The sequence below is a fragment of the Periplaneta americana genome, chromosome 6 (assembly GCF_040183065.1).
Source record: "Periplaneta americana isolate PAMFEO1 chromosome 6, P.americana_PAMFEO1_priV1, whole genome shotgun sequence".
NCBI classification, from domain to species: Eukaryota; Metazoa; Arthropoda; class Insecta; order Blattodea; family Blattidae; genus Periplaneta; species Periplaneta americana.
The window spans coordinates 150940830-150961605 of record NC_091122.1 but is presented as its reverse complement, the minus strand read 5'-3'; the positions used below and the strand labels follow the sequence as shown (position 1 = coordinate 150961605).

The following is a 20776-nucleotide window of genomic DNA, read 5'->3' as shown; positions in this document are numbered from 1 at the left end:
AATAAGGGTGGAATATATATGGGGAAGGGCATATAGGTCCGTGGCCCATTTCTTATAGGGCTCATCCCGACATTTGTCTTACGCCTGAGGAAAACCACGGAATACCTTAGGCGAGATGAGTTGTCTCATGTATAAGAGATTAGCCAATTTGGCTATTATGTAGGAGGTGATTGTTGTCATGAGCCTTGTTGAATCGTCTCAATGTTGAGACAAGCCATTTGGCTATATGATGGCTCAATTACGAAGAGGGGGGAGAGATGTAATTAGTTAATTAATTTAAAGTAATTAGGGAGATTAATGGGGATATGACAGGTGTGGACGCACTCTTTTATAGAATCCAGTCGACGCTACATACTGCAAGTGTCAGCGTAATTTCACGCAGAGTGCATCAGATCCGTGGCTCTTGGAAACCACCGATTTAGAGGGTTTTCGTATCCTATTGGTCTGCTAAACGGTTAACGCTATGTTAACGTCATTGATGAAAGAGTCAACAGAGCCATTCACCTCACGTTATTTCAATAGCGGAGCCGCTGTCTCTAGGCGGATAACGTGGAAGTGAACAAAGTTTACCGTAGACCTAAACATGGCATCTTGTTTGAGATTCACCAATGTGGATGATATTCATCTACTTAGAACAGCTCAAGATGGATAAATTATTCAGACCAAAGTATAAGACGGCTCAGGAAAGAATTTTTCATTGAAATTCCAACAGACAAAAGGTTGAGTCGTGAGTCCTCCGCCAAGCGAAAACGCTCTTTTGTTTAATTCGCCGTAACTCGGAAACCGGTGAAGATTTTGAGTAGCAACCACTTTTGAAATTAATTTCCATTCTTTCTCAACAGTTCTCTCGCTTTGACCCCCCCTCTAAAGTGAAAAATAAACAAGTTTGCCCCTTACCAACTTTTTAAGGTGTAAATGTCTATTCTGAACAGATCACATAGAATTTAGTGTTTTTTTCTCACTTTAAAAAAAAAAAAAGATTTTCATTTCGAATTTTCTATGCTTTCCTTAACTTACCATTGAGTTATCAATTAAAAAAAAACTACAGTGCGATTAATTATCATAGGAATGATAATATTTCGTCAACATAGCGTTAGACGTTTAACGGACGATGGAGCGAAAATTCTCTAAGACAGGTCAAGGTTCTCTGCTATTCTTGTCGTAAGAGATAACATGGAGATGTGGCCAAATTATTTGAAAAAAGAAATGTAAGAACCTATATGTGACTGAGCCCTTAGATACTGATATTTTTACAAAAACACAAAAATGTTATATGAATGCAATTTCGCTCTTATTTCGCAGAAGCACATAGGCCTACATTTAGCATTTTGTAATCAATTTCGCATTTTATCGTGGATTTAAAAATTAGAGTAATACGTTTAATATTCTTTTAAACGAAATTATTTACAGATTTTGACACATTCAGCATTTATCGTGATTCCAAGAATCTATCTCTCTACCTACTATGCAGTTAACAGTCTACATGTATGCAACAAAGTGCCATTTTGCTTCGGACTTGCTCTTGCAGTAAGTACACTACAAGTTCCATAATCTTTTGCATCCCTTAATGCTTTCTTTATTAGACTAGTACATTGTGACAAATTTTTGAACAGACCTTTTAGAGGTAAAATGATTCACTATATAAAACATAGGCCTACTGTCGTGTCATTTAAAGAAATGAAGTCATTATTCGCATATGAACAAAGTTTCAAAGAAAGATAATACGGTACTGTATATTTATAGAATTAATTCGTCACTGCACTTAAACACTTTTGCTTCAAACAATTTTTCATTTGGCACCTAAGAAAATTATTATTTTGGATGAGCAAGATAAATGGCACATCCTGACGAGTTTATTTATTTATTTATTTATTTATTTATTTATTTATTTATTTATTTATTTATTTATTTATTTATTCTTTCATTTATTCATTTATTTATTTATTTTAATTCAATTTATTTTATTTTAATCATTCAATTGTTAATTTATTTATTTATTTACTTATTTACTTATTTATTTATTTATTTATTTATTTATTTATTTATTTATTTATTCATTCATTCATTTTGCTAAAATTGTAACATAGAATGTAATATAAACTTATAAAACAGAATTGGTTACATGAGATAATCGCTATGTAAGTGACGGGAGACCAGAAACTGTGACAAGGTCAGGGAACGATAGTCATAATATGAACTGAAAATATGCTAGAAAGAGTGGGTGGAGAAAGAATAATGTTGAAACTGATCAGGAATAGAAAAAAGAATTGGTTGTGTCACTGACTAAGAAGAAACTGCCTACTGAAGGATATAGTGAAAGGAATGGTGAACGAGAGAAAAGTTCCGGACAGAAGAAGACATCAAATGACACACAACATTAACATTATGGATCGCATGCAGACTAAGAAAAATGCAGAAAATTATTCATTTATTATTATTATTATTATTATTATTATTATTATTATTATTATTATTATTATTATTATTCGAAATTATTTAAATTCTTTGCTGCTGAGTTGATAATAAAATACCACCATGTTCTGCCTGTACTGATCTCCTTACATACATTTTTAAAACGTCATGTCTATTCGTAAACTATCTAAATAAATAAATATCGAAGTCTTGATTTCCTCGGCAATCGTAGCACAGGTCCTGTAATTACGTACTTTTTGCTATCCATGATGGGCATGCGCATGGTTCAGGGCTAAGGCATTTTTTTTTAATCAGTCAACAATTTGCGGCAAAAATTAAAAATAAGTTATTTTCGGTGAATGTTACTTATGTCCCGCCCACTATAGGAGACATAGGCCAGTTTTACACTAATCCTAAACATTTAGTATAACTTGTTGCTTGTGTGGCGAAACGAGCGTTGAGCGACTTCCGCCGATTTTGGAAGACACCGACGCACTTGAACTGCCAACATAGAAAACAAAAAATCACACTCAATTGCTTTCACCTTCATCTTGACGGGATAATAAAAGCCTAAACTAACCTAACCTAAGTGCGTCGGTGTCTATTCCGAAATCGGCGGAAGTCGCTCAACGATCGTTTAACCCTTCTCAGGGTTCTCTCTAAGGACCTATCCAAGATGATTATGAAAAAAAAAACCATCCAATAATATTGAAAAAAGACTCCTCACGGAGATAAACAGAGAAAGTAAGCTAAATCAAACATCACTTCCTCTTTATCTTTCCATTAACTAATCAAGTTATTCCGTACATTCCCTATACTTCATATACCATATAATGAATAAACGAAAAGTTAGAAGCAATTAGATAATTTCCCTTTCACTAACATACGCCATTATCTTTGTGGGGTTAAGTTTATGACTGTAGACCTATGACTGTACAGTACGTCTCTGATATGCTCTGAATTTAACTTACCACTTTATGGATTGCGTTTCTGTAGTAAACGTGGTTATTTACCAACTTTTAATGCACCGTATCTTCTTCACCATTTCCTAGCAGAATTATGCAACACATGACAGTCGTATAAAAGCAAACACTACTCTCAAATAAACTTATTCACGAATTCACCATGCTTCATAGTGCTGAAACAGTTGAGCACCGCAGGTTACGTAAATCAACCCCATGTCCCCAGGTGGCGCTGAACCAACGCATTACTTACAAGTCGAGTATTTTTAAGCATCGACGGAAAGAATACGAACCTGTACAGCGCACAAGCGACCGCGAAAACAGTACTTCATTCAGAAGGGAATCTGTAGGCGACGAAAAGGAATAAAAAAAAGTACTTACCATGTATAAAATTTGATTATTTTTTTCGTTACTCTACACTTAAACTCGCTTAATTACTCGTATTTTTATTTCACTATTGAAAATTGGTCCTACTCAGAGCGTCGTTTAAGTTAAATTCATATTTTGGATTTTGTCAGGTCATACGCTATACAGAGTGTTCCAGTAAAAGCGTGCAAAAATTTAACAGGACATAGGACACAGGCCATAGGGGATGCTCTACTGAACATTTCGACATAGGAAACCTAAAGTCTGAGAAGCCAGCTTAATAAGGAGATATGGGCTTAAACTTGTCTATCGCTGTTACTCTCTTCCGGATTATTTACAGCTAATTTTCACATTTAGATTATTTACAATTATTACTGTACAGTACTATATCACTAACACACCTGAATTACTTACAATTTTGTACCTCACAGCAATTGCTCAAAATGACGGCCACCAATCTCAAGCATGACATCGGCGTACGAGATTGTACTGCACTCTTTCAAATATCCCTGGCATGTTTCGAATCACATCATAGGCGACTGCAACCCTGGCAACTAATTCCATGCCTGTGTCCACTGGGGTCTCATAGACAAGTGATTTTAGACCCTACACGAAATAATAGAGTGGATTCAGGTCGGGTGACCTCGCAGGCCATGGAATAGGGCTTCCCCTTCCAATCCAGCGACCAGGAAATGTAGCATCCAGGTGCACCGATACTGCGCCATCATACTGTTCGACTCTTCAAATGGTATTAAAGAGTCTGTCGTTGATTCATAGCATGTTCTGTCTTGCGACAATGTAAATACGATAAGACAGAGCCACGTTATGGACGATGGGTAAGCAAACAAATGCGTCATGGATTGCCCCCACATATTTAAGCCCATATCTCCTAAAGCTGGCTTCATAGACAATAAGTTCTCTATCTCAAAATGATCTGTAGAGCATCCAATATGTCCTGTTTAATTTTTGCACGTTTTTACTGAAACACTCTGTATACAGACACATGGAATTTGTATAAAGGTGGGGTTAGCATGATGTCAGTCTTTCAACCAAAGTCCGATATCACACTGATAACAAGCACACATGCCCGAGACGGAATTCGAACCCATGAACGTGGCTTCCGTGCAACATCATAGTTGCACACTTTAATCATTAATACTTTAATTCTATTATCGAATTCATTTATTTTTTATTTATACTTATTCATACACCACCATTTTCCAGCTTGTGGTAAGCAATAGCATCGCGGTTAAGGCTTAACACTGCAAAACCTGAAGGTTACAAGTTCGATTCCCCATGGGATCACGAAGCTGTGAATTTGAGTATGCTGTGAGATCCAAAGATTGTATATTACAAATTTCGTTACTAATTCTACAGCATTTCAGACACTTCCAATTGCCTATAAATTCTAGAATTGGTTGAAATAAGGATAATTATAATGAAAGAACATCCTATGTTCTACAATGTAGCATAAACTATGTGGACTAAGTACGCACTTTAAAAGAAAAGTGCATGCACAAATATCGCGGAATGTGGAACATTTAAAACAACAAATCACTGTCACTTGCAAGTTCTATTGGAGTAGACAACTTTAAGGTTAGAGGGAAAAACATTATTCCTTTCAGTAAAGTAGTTTATAACAGGCTAAACTTTTTAATAAACAAAATTAATTACAATGAAGAGTAACACAATACAAAGTAGACTTAGGAAGAACTGAAAAGGGACAAATGAAATATAAATTATATACTGCATCACATTACACTGTTTTCAGTTGTTTCGATCTGTAATAATGACGTAGTTCTGACGTGTTTCCTGTGCATGAGGAGGGAATCGTTCATGATTTCAAATGGTGTGTATATATTTTTTTTTGGGTTATTTTACGATGCTGTATCAACATCTAGGTTATTTAGCGTCTCAATGATATGAAGGTGATAATGCCGGTGAAATGAGTCCGGGGTCCAGCACCTAAAGTTACCCAGCATTTGCTCGTATTGGGTTGAGGGAAAACCCCGGAAAAAACGTCAACCAGGTAACTTGCCCCGACCGGGAATCGAACCCGGGCCACCTGGTTTCGCAGCCAGACGCGCTGACCGTTACTCCACAGGTGTGGACCTGGTGTGTATACCTCGCGGTCTTGTGGAGAGATGTAGCAACTACATTTCAGAACGAGGCTAATAGTTGGAGCATGTACTTATTACGAAATGGTTATTAGTTTCAATGCTAATATATACAAAATATTTATTAATAAATGTAATACGTTATTAAAATGTATTAGTAGGTACAATTTAATCTACCATAAATGCTCCCTCTATGAGCAATAAAAAAAAACAACAACAAAAAAACATGAAAGTGTCCAATATCAACTGGTGTTAACACTTCTTGGTTAGGCCTACCCACTAAATTGCATATTTGTCTATTTCCAGTAAGTGAAATGAAGATGACTTATCCTAGAGACATTAAAGTTTCATACCTATACTTGTTTTTTTTTTTTAAAGATAGGACATGACAGTTAAGCGGCCAAGCTTGGAACTACAGTGTTATGTTGCCAATATGGACTACCATGCTGCCAGTTGATGGAAGCTAGCAATTGATGTTAAGATGGCTGACGTTAAAACATTCATTGATAATTGACGCCAAGGTAAGAAAACAATACAAAATCGACAGAGAATCAAAGACGAAACGTACCAATGCTAACATTGTGTGCACAATAAATATCACCAAGAGAGCTATTAAGCACTTACCACGTGCGAATGGTAAGTTTGGCAACTCAACCGTTGTTACCATAGCAACAGACCTACCACGCTATGTGACATTCAGTTGTTTTTCCAATCGCAATGCTCCTGTTATGTTCCATCTTTCAATAAAAACAAGTATAATAATGTGTTTAAACTTCCAAGAAACAAGTACCGAAATTTTGAGAGCAAATTATAAAATGCAGGGTTCCATGAAAGTGCTAGCTAAAAAAGGAACAACACTCACACCCACTACAACTTCAGTGGACACTAAAACAGTCAAAAGGCTCTAAAGGAAACGAATGTGAGATGTATTCTACATATAACATCAAATTTACCCAACAAAAAAGTCTGGAAAACATAAGGGACACATGGAAGGTAAACAAAGACAAATCCAGAAAAGAAAAAATAGCATATTTTCGTTTAGATACCGGACATGATTACTTAGCAACACACCTTCACAGATTCAAAACTCTAAACTCTGAAAACTGCTCTATTTTCAAGGACCAGAAAACCAAAATGAATAGAGAACATCTTCTTCACTTTCGAAAACTGGGCCCCAACCTCCAGGAACTGAAGAACCTCCCAAAGTTCTGCTGAAATGCCAGAAGACTTATAGAATAGTTCCTCAAGTCTTGACATTAGAAAACAACAATAATGCAAAACTGTAAAGGAAATTACACTATATAGCAGGAAGAAAGAAAGGAATATTTATGTTGATATTTCACATTTAATAAAGAAAATATTTTCAGTCTTACATGTTTTATTTTAATAAAAGTACCATTTATAAAATCATAAATATATAAAGTAAATAAAAATACATAATAATAAAGAAATAAAAACAATATTAATAAAGCATGTCTAATATTTAACACGTCATCATCAAAGGAAGATGGAATTGATACATATACTTTAGGTATATTCATTTACCTTGCCTTGTACTATTAACTATTACTGGTATAAATAAAAGCAGAAATGCATTACACATATTTGTACTAAGCTGGGTTTTAAAACTAGAGCAGATATTATTTCAATATTTCTTTTATGACTCAAACTGGCAATTCATTACCCTTCTACTATAAGTAAACGAAGAAATTTCTTTAAATTTTCTATATGGTGAATCATGAAGCTTGACAAGTGACCCATTAGCTAACTAAGTTGGTACTGGTAAGTATTCTTCTGAAGAAAATTAACTACCGGTATGTCAAGGCATGATAATAACCTTCTCACGCATGTATTTACCAGTTCTTGGATTACATTTAATTAATAGCAAAACGTAATTTTGCTTGCTTTCTAAAGACAGAAAGTAATAAATTATAAAATTATTATAAAAACTTCGTTTCTTTATGGACTTAGACTTTAAAATTAGTACTAGGTATTCATTAAGTTCATTTAAATTGAACTGCTCAACTTTGAAGAAGACAAATTAACAGAAAATATAATTTTTTTCCAAAATTACTATTATAATTTGCAATGCAAATATTGTTCCATTATATCCTTCCTTTAGCCCATTCTTTTTATTATTTGCACTTCTCCTCTTCATAATATCTCATTAATCATTAAACATCTAGATCCATTCACAGTAATTGCACATTCCTTATTTCCCCTAATATACTAGGCCAAATGTGTAGAAATACCTAAACGTAGAGTTGAAGAGTTGCCAAAACAGAACAGTGTCAACCGATTTTTTATATTTTTTCTATCAACGTATAGTAGACAACGAAATATGAGACGTACACTTGAAGTCCATGGGCTAACAGTTATCCAACTGAATATTTACAAAGTTATAGTACATCTAACACTCATTCCCCAAATGTGCTGTTCACCAGGAAAATGAGACTGTTATTAATGGGAAATTAACAGAACAAATCTGCAGTGCTTGCGAAAAGTGACATAAGTGACATAAGTCAGTTTTCACAAACCTTTTTTGATAATTTATTGACAACTTACGGAACATCTTCAAAGATAAACCACATATGTTGGGCCAATTATACAGTGTTCATAGATTTGATAAGAAACGTAAAAAATTATATATTACAGTTATATGAACACTAATATTATTAGTAATATATAATTTTTTACGTTTCTTACGGAACATCTGCTCGCTTGGAAAAAAATTACATAAGTATTTCTCCCATTACAATAATTCATACAGAAAAAAATCAAATCGACATAAACCAGTGTAAGTTGTCAATAAATTATCAAAAAAGGTTTGTGGAAACTGACTTATGTCACTTTTCCCGAGCACTGCAGAAGTGTTCTGACAATTGCATGGAAGGAAATATTTACAAGTTGTCAAACATATACTTAATACGTAATAGATTAACGACAGTGAATATTTTATGTAAGTATATTTCACAAGCCACTACAGCAGTCCAGTAGCTAGAGTGCTGGACTCATAATCTGTGGACCTAGGTTCGATCCCTGGCATACTCCTGATTTATGATTTTTGTAACACACCGGGGGCTCTGGTTCTCCTATGGCATCCCAACAAATCTTCATCTCATTGCACGTGTAGCGTAGACAAGCCCCCTACAGCGCACCCTGGGCAATGACTCTGTCGGTAAATTAGTCTACACAATTGGTTTCATGTGAGTGAGTGACGGATAGTTAAGCATCCGCCATTAGGGGGAAAAAAATATATTTCACACAAGAACCGCTATGTTAGTAAATGTGACCACTCAGAGATAAAAAATACTATGCAAGCAAATGTTACAACTTAAAGCAGATGTCTCAATAGGGCCTTCTTGGAGCACTTCCTCCTCTTTCTCTTTTTTAATGTAAGAGTGGAACAAGATGCGGGAGCAGTTCGTGTATCTCCGGATGACATCATTGACCGCGACGTTTGAATAGACATCTGCAACCGCTACGACGTTGTCTCCATCTCCGAGAAAGAATGTCCTTATTACCGCAAATATATGAAGAAATAAAAGCTTTCATATGGAAAGTGAAACTGTGGGAATTAATTTGCCACTTCATTAATCTAAAATTCTTAAGTAATTTGAATCAAGACCAATGTAACAAATATAATGAAGTACTGAAGGACTTGAGAAAATAATTTGAGACCAGATTTAAGATTTGAATAGTTCTAATTTAAATTAATTGTGAATTTCTAAGATTTTTGGTTATTGTTAATTATTGAAAACATTACGAAACATATTATTTAACTATTATTGTAATAATTACATTAATATTGACGTACCATAAGAATACGAGTACGTACCTTAACAACAAACAAGTTTAATTGTAATTTTATTATTACTATTTTATTTTATTTTATTTTATTTTATTAAATATAGTATAAACCAAAAAAAAAAAAAGAGATACCAAAAACCATTTACTAGAAATGAAGTATTGTTGTTGTTTAGTCAACTGTCCGAAGAAAGGTCTGAACTCACAAGTGATACCAACAAGACATCACTTAAGAGGCAACTATGCCAGGAGATAATGGGGTAGGGTGGCCAGTTCCTTGTGCTTAAATAATTACGCAACATGTATGGTTGTTCATGCTTCAGATTTCTTTTTACTCATTAATGTATAATTAGAAAATAAATGTATTATTATTATTATTATTATTATTATTACTGCAAATTACTCAAGAAATTTTATTCCTTCCGAAACCAACCGTCCATTGTGACAGTACAACTCAAAAGCACAGCTTTGTGGAATTTCTCCCGCAGCAGTTGCAACTTAGCTCACTCATGCATGTGACATGAATCAGCGATCGGCTATCTTCGAGTATTGCGCTTATCTCTTCAGCTGACTACGCTATCTACACTTGCTCTCTGTAACAACTTTTATGTGTTGGCCTTGAGACACCTGACTTAAAGCATAATTCAGAGTGCAAATTAAAACACTGCTCTTTGCACTCCAAAAACAATTACAGGCATACAAAAAGTAAAATTAATGTCTATGAACATTGGAGTAGAAATGCTTGGATATTTAGTAAAATATTTTTCGACTAGTTACCATAAGTTATTGAACAGAAAATATTCACCAAATTGTTCTTAGATTATTCTACCAGTCGTCAGTGTGGTAAAACTGAGAGTTCGTTCTATTTCTTTACAAATACTTTCTTAAATTTTCGCAAAAATATTTTAAAATCTAAGGCTACAAAAAATCAATTACCATATAGTCTAAAATGTAATACCATGATTCCTGATACTGTAACAACTGGGCACCAAATGTCATTTTCTATCTTAATTAAGTTGCAACACTTTTTCTTGGTAATGAGTGTAATTACGAAGCGATAATATTTCTCATTCATCCAATAAATTATTTATACTTGACATGATAATTTGCCATCTTGCAATAAAAACCAATTCTTCATATATCTCATAAACACGACCATTTCCACTTATAAAAAATACTGTATGGAATCTTAAATAGTCTGGCTAGTAAAGTTTACATCCATGTAAGTTTTTAGGCCTATACCTCGCTAGTCCAATAGAACTAAATGTAAATTAAATTACAATAAATAAAATATTTTATTATTAGAAGTATTTCTATACAAAAAAAGAAACAAAACACTGTAAAAAATCTGTGGCTTTTACTGCAAGATTATAATCGATTTAACGGAAAAATAATTATATTACTTATAAATAGCACAAAGAAAAAACGAAAGGTCTCTAAAAGTTAATATACTGTAATACTATGCAGTTTAATGTTGACTGATGTCTTCAGTTGAAGGCCATAGCGTAATTGTGCTTTTGGTTAAGTACATACCAGTAGCTCGTCATTTCAGTTCCACATATGCTAAAAGTGTCTTACATATTATGTGGATTAACAACTTTTCCAGCATAAAGAATGACTTTCAATGAATTTTCTACTATGAAAAATGCAAACGGTCGATTTGCACGAATTTTTGGCACTTGTTGTCGCTCAGACATAACTCCACCTGTAAAAAAAATAAATATTTAACTGTTACATGGTTTTACATTAGTCAATTATTTTGCTTATATGCATTTGTGTCGTATACTACGTGTTAAATTTAATTTGAAAAATAGTGAAAAATTTTTAAGCATGTGTGTGTTTGTGTCTATTGCTCAATATTTAACAGTGAGACCAGCCTCATGGTCTAGTGGTCAGAGCTTCTGGCTATAGTTCATGAGGTCCCGGGTTCGATTTCCGGTTAGAGCACAGGAATTTTTCCTTAAAGGGGATTATTCCTGTGTTCGTCCATGGTCTGGAATTTAGGTTAAGTTTAGATTTAAGACCTCTCCTGGCACCACATTATCATAATCATCCTATCACATCATCGGGGTAATGTAACTCCGCCTTCCAGGCGCCCCAACCTCAGAAGTGGGTTACAATTAAGCCACGGCCAGGAGAGAAGACCAGAAATGTCGAAAAGACAACCTGGTCGCATTGGATAAAAAAAAAAAAAACATTAGTCAGTTATAAACATTAAATAATATTCAAAAGTATTTCGAAATCTTTGTGCATGTTTAAAATTAATAAATGAATATATATTTATGTCCTTATATCTTCTAACCATAAAAAAAACACAAATGCGATAAAATCTCTTCAGTAAAATGATATGAATATTACCAATTATTGAGCAAGTATTCAACAATAACTTGTAAATTAGTAGTGAATGTTTTCTTAGTTAATAGGCAATTAACTTCTGAATGAATAAATAACCTTACATAAATGTAATGTTTCAGAAACATCATGCATCTGAAAAGATAATGAAAAAATAAAATCACAGCTTTCTGGTTATGAAGGTGGTCTAATATATATTTTTACTAATGAATTATTAATTTATTTAATTAAATAAATAACGACTTTACTGTTTTATCATTTTAAATCAAGATGTTATTTTATCCGATTGACTAGTTTCCATGTTATTTGCATTATCTTCTGAATCTTAGTATCCTACATAATTTTCTTTACAACTTCATAATGTTTCTGTAACTTTAAATTTATGTAATGATTACTTATACCTGAAGTTAATTGCCCATTAACTAAGAAAACATTACTATTAATTTAGAAGTTATGTTTAAAACATAGGCTACTTCATCATTTGGAATATTCTAAAGAGCATAAGTAAATAACCAGTATTGTTTATGAAAAGCACCATATTGGCTCGCTTTCTTTTTTGGAAACTAATTTAAATTGAACTGCGACAACTGAAATCTTATGTATTTTATGTAACTTAATTACCTTATGCACGACTTGTGCGCATTTATTCTCTTATTAATTTAAAATAAAATGTTTTCCAATAAAATAAGCACTGTATTGTAAAATGAGAAAAAAAACACACATAAATAACTTCCCATTGGACATTTTGATAAGACAGATTAACACTTTGATTAAAATAGAAAATAATTAATTACAAAGAAAAACTAACCTGTGGCACTGCTAGCTACAGTTCCTTCCTCATCAATTACAACTTCAGCCTTATGTATCAGCTTATGTAAATGTATGTTATGTGGTGAAATACCAGACAGGTCAGCTTTAGCATCATTAAAAACATCATGGATTCCCAACTGCAAAACAAAAGGAGATATTATTATTATTAGGTGCCAAATACAGCAATACCAGTATACATTCAAGAGGCATTCAAACACATTGTTTACTATCAGAGGCTCAAAAATTTTGATTTGCTTAAAAATTAGGGTTCTTCATTTTTATGGTTTCATTAATAAAACTTTCTTATTGTGTTTCTTTTCTCTTGTTTAGTTATTATTATTATTATTATTATTATTATTATTATTATTATTATTATTATTATTATTAATTATTATCATTATCATCTTTACTATTACTTTTTTAGCTAATGAAATCCAGTGGCGTAGCATGAAATTTTGAGCAGGGGAAGCTAACTCAAGTTGTCTTTCATGCAATGTGAGAAAACGTATTACAAAAATATAGTCTTAAAATAAATAATAGTCAATGTCAAGTCACCAGTCGAAGATTGGTTCGAAACTCGTAACACCAATAAGGCATGACCCCAAATGGTACGTACCATAGTAAAATATGATTTCACTGTTTACACATATCTCTAACAAATAGACACATATACGTATAACATTAGCTCACTCCCTGTCATACTTAGAGAAATCACAATATTAACAGTCAATAGATACAGTATTAGTATCATTACGTAAGTATGCGTCTGTCTTTTGATTGTCCTTCATTGACAGCAAGGGAGTCGGTCATTTGTTTTTTAGATCACATTTTTGTTCGTAAGTCAGTCTTGATAATAGAATTGTCCTAAAAGTTCAAGTAAATTGGTGTCAGGAACTGTTATTTCACTCATATTTGTTATATCAGCCACAATGCACACTAACACTTCAATTGAACACAATTGACGAAAAGGGATAACTCGGAAACTACTTATTATCAATGTCAAAGCTAGCTTCTTGCGAGCCTTGCGACCAGGGTAGTTTAGTTAGAAAGAGATGGAAAATCTGTGGAGTGGGTTACACAGAAGAATGAGTGAAAGAAACCAGTCTGCTTGGAAGCTGGTGTGTGCAGGCTTCTTGTTTACTGCTGCATCACAAATCATCCTGAGCTGCCGCATCACAATATTTAACGCGTAAATATAAACCCTATTAAAATTAATAAATAATTTTATCCATAAACTCAGGTTTATTATGAAATTATTATTAACTGGGGAAGCTGAGCTTTTTAGCTTACACAGACGATACACCACTGATGAAATCTTCTTTTGCAATTACTTTTGAGTATTCCTTAACATTAAGCTTCAATAGCCTGTAAAGTAATTCTGTTGCACAAAAAAAAATTTAGCTACCACCTATTGATTTAAATATTCTCAAATATACTAATAATATAAGAAACAATTTCCTCATTCCTTTATAATGATGTAAGAGATGTTCTTCACCTAACATACTTAGGAACATTAAATCCAGACGTTTGAGACGGGCAGGGCATGTAGCATATATGGATGAATCCAGAAATGCATAAAGAGTGTTAGTTGGACAAGGGAAAAAGACCTTTGGGAAGACCAAGACGCAGATGGAAAAATAATATTCAAATAGATTTGAGGGAGGTAGAATATGATGCTAGGGACTGGATTAATCTTGCTCAGGATAGGGACCAATGGCAGGCTTGTGTGAGGGCGACAATGAACCTCCAGGTTCTTTAAAAGCCATTTGTAAGTAAGATGTAAGAGATATTAATTCTTTAAAATTTCCTTTTCTGTTTTTGTTAAAATTTTGTTACTTGCTTCCGAAAATTCCTGTGTTTCCTACAAACACTACATACCAGGAAGCCATACTTGTTTAGTAGTTAAACATTTTTGTATTTCTACAAGTACTTTTTACCGTATATTTTTTAATCTAAGTATTTCTTGTGTCAATTTTAACCTAAGAAGATTATGAAGCACTTGAGCTGTTTGAGATCTATTAAAGTCCCTATAGAAATGACAAGTATTATTTTTCGCACGTTTTCATTCGTTAATTTGAAATATCTTTTAAAGAAATTACAAAAATTACAAGCAGTGCTGGTATTCCTGGAATTAATAATTGATCATCTGTTTCATTTTATAATTTTTAAAATAAATACATACCGGTAACTTAATGATTATATAAATTTGCAAATTTATTGAAAATATAGGTTCCCTGATAAAAAAAAAAATATTTGTCACAAAACTGCTTTTCCATACTACCGGTAAACTCTTCTATAAATATTTTGTGACTGACCCCAACATTTTCTGAACCCAGCCAATGAGTATCACTCATGGAAAAAATAATACTATTGCATTCGTAAATGATCAGATCCATAAACATATTATCTATACTGTTTTTGTACAGTTTTGTCTATTTTAAGGAACAACGATAGAAGAAAAAACTTTTCCCCAATACGGTACTGGTACTGTTTTTATACCTTACAAATTCCACTTGAATACAGAAATATTTCAAGCTTAGTCTCAGACACTGAAAATAAATGCACTAGATATTCAACTAATAATTTACCTTAAATACCAACAAGATAATAAGTACTCTTACAACAAAGAAACACTGAGATAGGGAGGTTAAGTATTAATCATTGAAATAGAAGAGAAATGAGAAAGGAAGATTTCTTACTTTTTCTAGTGCCTTATTCAGAACGTAGTCAGAATTAATGACAACTCGTGGAAGGAAAACTTCTACGAATGCATCTGGGAACTCCTCATCCTCAGTTGTCATGCGGTGATATATCTTCTCCATCGTTGTTTTGGTTAGACGTTCCAACAGCTCATCAATGGTTGTATTGCCGATTGGTACCACTACCAACATACTGAACTGCTGCCCCTATATTGAACATACATAACAATAATCAGTAACCTAACCTAAGAAATACTGCTGAACTTCAGTCACTTCTCAGTAATATGCGGCCATTCAAACATTTATTACAAATACATTTCTTAAAATGTTCTTTTAAATTTATCTAATTCACACCTCATGGGTTATTTAACTCTATAACAACCGAGTGGTCATCTACAGAATGTTCACCAGAGAACAGGTTCCTCTCAGGTAATTAAATGGCATCGAACTTCTACTGTTATAGATCAAATACGAATGTCGAGGAATTAGTGTGTACATTTCCTCTGGATCGAATCTGGGAAGGTTTTGTGTTGATAATACAGGCTGAAGGGACGTATGTCAAAGTTAAAAATATTAGTATACAGCTGACTTCCGATCAGAGGAGTCAGTTTAGTCGTAGCAAGGCAGTACATATAAAAACAGTGAATCTTGATTTATGATACGTAGATTACGAAAATATCGTAGGGTTGCCAGATATCCTGATATGGTGGGATATTCCCGATTTTGAGAAACTTTTTCCGTGTCCTGATTATACCCATCATGAGATGCAGAATGTTCTGATTTTTAAGATATTACCCATTTCTAAGCAGAATTAAAATTCGCACACGATGTAAAACAAGTGCACCACACACCGTGTTCAGGCTTTAGGGATGCAGATTTAAGGGTATACTCTCCTACCACTTATGTTTGTATTTTAATATTTATATGTTAATCTAAATGTTACTTAAGAAAAATGTATTTTTTATATTAAATTGTCACATTAAATGACACATAATTATAAATGATTATAACAAATGTAATGATAAATATTCATTAAAATGTTTAAAAAGTAATTCTTTAATTGAAGAGTTCAGAACCATATTGGGCCAAGCGCCATTTAGTAAAACCGTAGAAAACAAGGGATAAAATGAAGTTATTACCATAATTTAATGGAAACATATAGCAAGTAATGTAAAGTATACACATTAAAACTAAATGATATGTCAATCTTCATTAAACTATGGCATTCACTTAATTTTAACCCTTGCTTTCTCCGTTTTTAATAAATATTGCTTGGCCCACTATGGCTATGAACCCTTCAATTATCCTGTACGTACATAGGCTACAGTGTATTAGGTAATAGCTACCACAGTGTAGGATATAAAGACACGAAGCTTGAGTTGTGAGGGTGCTAGGAAAAATTGACTGTGCTGGTACTATTTCGCTTTGTTTGTAATGAGGCGATATTAGCGATCCTAATGGTTAGCAACTATCTATGGATGCATATTTACTACGTATTGAGCTTCGTGACTGTATATACTAGACTGTGGTAATACATTATCATTAAGTCGCTCATATATCAACTACCGGTACTTACAGTAAAATGTTCTCCTTTGATATTTTTACAATCTGGCAACCCTAGTCAAATAGTGTGTGTGTTCTGAAATTTAGTTGTGTATTGAGGATTTGTTGTGGGTGTGTTTTCGTATGTTTGTATATTTCGTACAGTTCTAGTTCTGAAGATGGCTACTACTAAGCTCGAAACTAGTCAACTAGGTATTTACAAACTCAGTTTACATTTAACAGGTGAAGGTGATGATCACAGTTTATTATATTCCTAAATGATATAGGGGTAGTGTTCAAGGTTGTGTAATCAAGATGTATAATAAAAACTCACTTCGTATGGAAGTTCCACCACTTTTGCTCCAAGCTCAGTCATACGACTGTAGCGAAAATGACTATTCTGATGCATCATCTGTACTTCGCCGAGTTCCACGCCTTTGTCATCATAAAATTTCTCAGTAATAGTGTTACTAGAGTTGAATGGTAATAGCCAATTGCCTTTGAAGAAGTTACCACTAGCAATTACAAGATGAGGGTCCTTCATATCCTCTGCAAAAAAAAAAATAATAATAAATGCAAAATGTTATTCAAATGACATTAATTATTCTGCATATAAACTTACTTTGAACGTAAAACTGAAAGGTTTACATAAAAATACGATCATTACCAATAACAATTCACAGGTTAAACTGTTAAGGCTCGTTCCAGTCTCATAGTTTTCAGTAAAAAAGTTGTGTCCATTGCTTTCTTGGCTCGCCAATACTTCGCTTACCCACTGATTTATAATTTAATATTATTTTTGGAATGTGGCATTCAGTCATTCTTTCAACATGTTCCTTCCAGTTGTTCTTATGTAACTTTATTTTGTTTGTTAATTTTAAAATGTTTAATTCATTCCTAATATTTTAATTTCGTTTTTATTCACAAGGCTGTATCCTGCAACCCTTCTTAAAAATATGACTACAATATAAATGTAAAATTATACGTTATGGCTTCCTTTTCAAAGTGAAGATAAATCGCAATATAGTGAACGCCAGTAGGGGAAGTTATCCCCACCCACATGAAATGTGTATTCGACACAACACTCGCCTATCACGTAGAGTGTCTGATGAGCTAGTAGGGGAAAAAGTGGAAGGGGTCGTGGGCGGAGCTTCTACATTCGCTATATTGAATTTTCCCCCAAAGTGATAATTGGACAGCAAAAACATATACCGGTACGTAAAATAAAATTAATTTTATTTGCCCATTTGTGACTTATCCCTTCACTTCACATTTATCTCTCAATTTCTATTTTCACAACAACAGAAAGTAGCCTACGGTACCAGTACTCAAACAGTTGAATACCCAGGATCCAGTAAAAATTTACTGGCCATTACTTGCTAACGTCAAAATTAATCTTTAATCATCATATTCATCTATCATCCCACATTCTAGGACAATTAATACCACCTTACAACATTCTCCTTCTTCGAAATGGATTTTTGCAAACAACATGACTAGCAGAATTCAAGAATGTTTTTGTCGACTATATCTAGAAGGATCAACAACCAAGCAACAATATGGAAGCAACGAAAAGTTGCAAGTTTATTTCATTACGATAAGTTACTACACAGAATAAACTTGCAATTTTTCATTGCTTCCATATATAATTTACTTATCTGAAAATATGTTCTTGAAATCTATAGCAGCCAGTCAGGCTAAAACTAACATACAAATATGTGAACACAAAAGTGAAATTATGTTGTTGTTGTTGTTGTTTTCTAATGCCAGGCGTTTGACAATAATGTCATTTGACCTCTTGCACTCCAATATTTTTCAAAGATATTATCAAGACCAGCCACTGAAGAACAGATTTTGAGGTGTTCCGAATCCATTTCTTGGTTTGAGTTGCACAATGGACAGTTAGGAGACTGATATATTCCAATTCTATGCAGGTGTTTGGCCAAACAATCATGGCCTGTTGCCAATCTAAATGCAGCTACAGACGATTTTCGTGGTAAATCGGGAATCAACTGTGGATTTTGATGCAGAGAGTTTCATTTTTTCCCTTGGGATTGTGTTATCAAATTTTGTTTGTTGAAGTCTAAGTATGTAGATTTAATAAATCTTTTCACAGAGTAATACGTAGATTTAGTAACAGGTCCGTAAGTAGCAGTGCTGCCCTTCTTTGCTAAAGCATCCGCATTCTCGTTTCCCAGGATTCCACAATGGGATGGTGTCCATTGGAATACAATTCTTTTATTGAGTGATATTAATTGAGAGAGAATTTTAGTTATTTCTGCTGTTTGAGATGAAGGTGTGTGTTTAGAGACTATTGATAGAATAGCTGCTTTGGAGTCTGACAATATAACTGCATTCATAAATTTATTGATGTGGCATAGAAGATTCCTGAGACATTCACTTATTGCAATGATTTCACCATCAAAACTTGTTGTTCCATATCCAAGAGATCTATCTATAAAGGGAGAAGAGACAGCACGTAACACCTGCACCGGCACCTTGTTCTCTGGAGATCAAGGATCCATCAGTGTATAAATGAAGCCAGTTTTGTGGAAGGTATTTAATATTAATTGTCTCTAAAGACAATTGTTTTAGTATTTCAGTGTTTACTTCTGATTTCAGTATTTCTTCTGTTAAATTTAGATTATATTCCATATTTAATAGAGTTAAAGGGTTTGGTTTAATTTGTAGGTTTTCTTTTAAATTCGGGATATTGATTTTCTGTTTTAATTCTTGAACAATGGATATGAAACTTTTTTGAGTTTTCGATCTACAGAGAGGACTGCATGAATGCCAATTGTTTCCTGGTAATCTAATAAGTTTTTCATATTGAATCAGTGCTTTTTCTTCTATTGAAATTATAGAAGTTATTATACACTTTTAAATATATATACTGGGTTCCATCCCCCTCCATTACGATAAGTTACTACTGATCTGTTTGTGTACGTATTTTGTTTGACATAGTCTCCGTGTTCTCAAATCTATTCACTAACTTAAGTAGGCTTAAGCTTACTGCCTGCTTCATCAGCAATCAAATATTCGGAAATTTCGCAATAAACTCCATACAGATCCGGCAAGCCGTTTCATACTTACAATAATATGTCTTGCACACAAACACTCTTTCATACAAAGAACTTAACTCTTAAAAAATGTGCACTAACCTTCGTGTACAAGCTGTGTGATGCGATTGCGAGTGACATTTCCCACCCATCGATTAATGAAGTTGACAGTTCCAGTTGTGTTGGCAAAATTTACTGGCTGGATAAAAGCCTTGTATATGTTGTCTGCCAAATATTCGAACTCCCACTGCACAGGCCTATTAGGATCAGTAAAGAGTGCACTGGCACCTATCATCTCAACTCCATCAGTTACAACCTGAAAATGTAACTTTCATTAACTTCTCAGTTGCGTGTACATAATAAACATGTGAGTGTAAACAAATTTAAATCAGTAAGTTACCGGTACGGTACTTTCCAGAGTTCGGAACTAAAATCATCAATAACTCCTATTTATAATCGTCTATCATCTATTGCTTGAGAGATTAACTAAAAAATTTGGACAAGATTCAAAAAGATAACTTTCAATTCTGTTATCGTTGATTTTCTTGTCAATTATGGTGGAGATTACGATTATTATTAGATAGGAAACAGAAAGTTGAAATCAATACAACTATGAAATCTGCATCGACATGGGGAACTATTAATAATGG

The 20776-nt window shown here is 33.5% G+C and overlaps 1 protein-coding gene across 1 annotated transcript in view; it reads right to left on the bottom strand.

Annotated features, from left to right (window-relative positions):
* Positions 1–9902: 9902 nt before the first annotated feature.
* LOC138701930 (serine protease inhibitor 77Ba-like) overlaps positions 9903–20776 on the bottom strand; it is a 31147-nt gene continuing 20273 nt past the window's right edge. The window contains exons 6-10 of the mRNA XM_069829300.1: positions 20229–20442; positions 17402–17616; positions 15526–15732; positions 12825–12963; positions 9903–11369 (exon numbers count right to left, since the gene is read on the bottom strand). Of these exons, the coding sequence (XP_069685401.1) occupies positions 11239–11369; positions 12825–12963; positions 15526–15732; positions 17402–17616; positions 20229–20442 (906 nt within the window). The 3' untranslated portion in view covers positions 9903–11238. The remainder of the gene's footprint in view (positions 11370–12824; positions 12964–15525; positions 15733–17401; positions 17617–20228; positions 20443–20776) is intronic.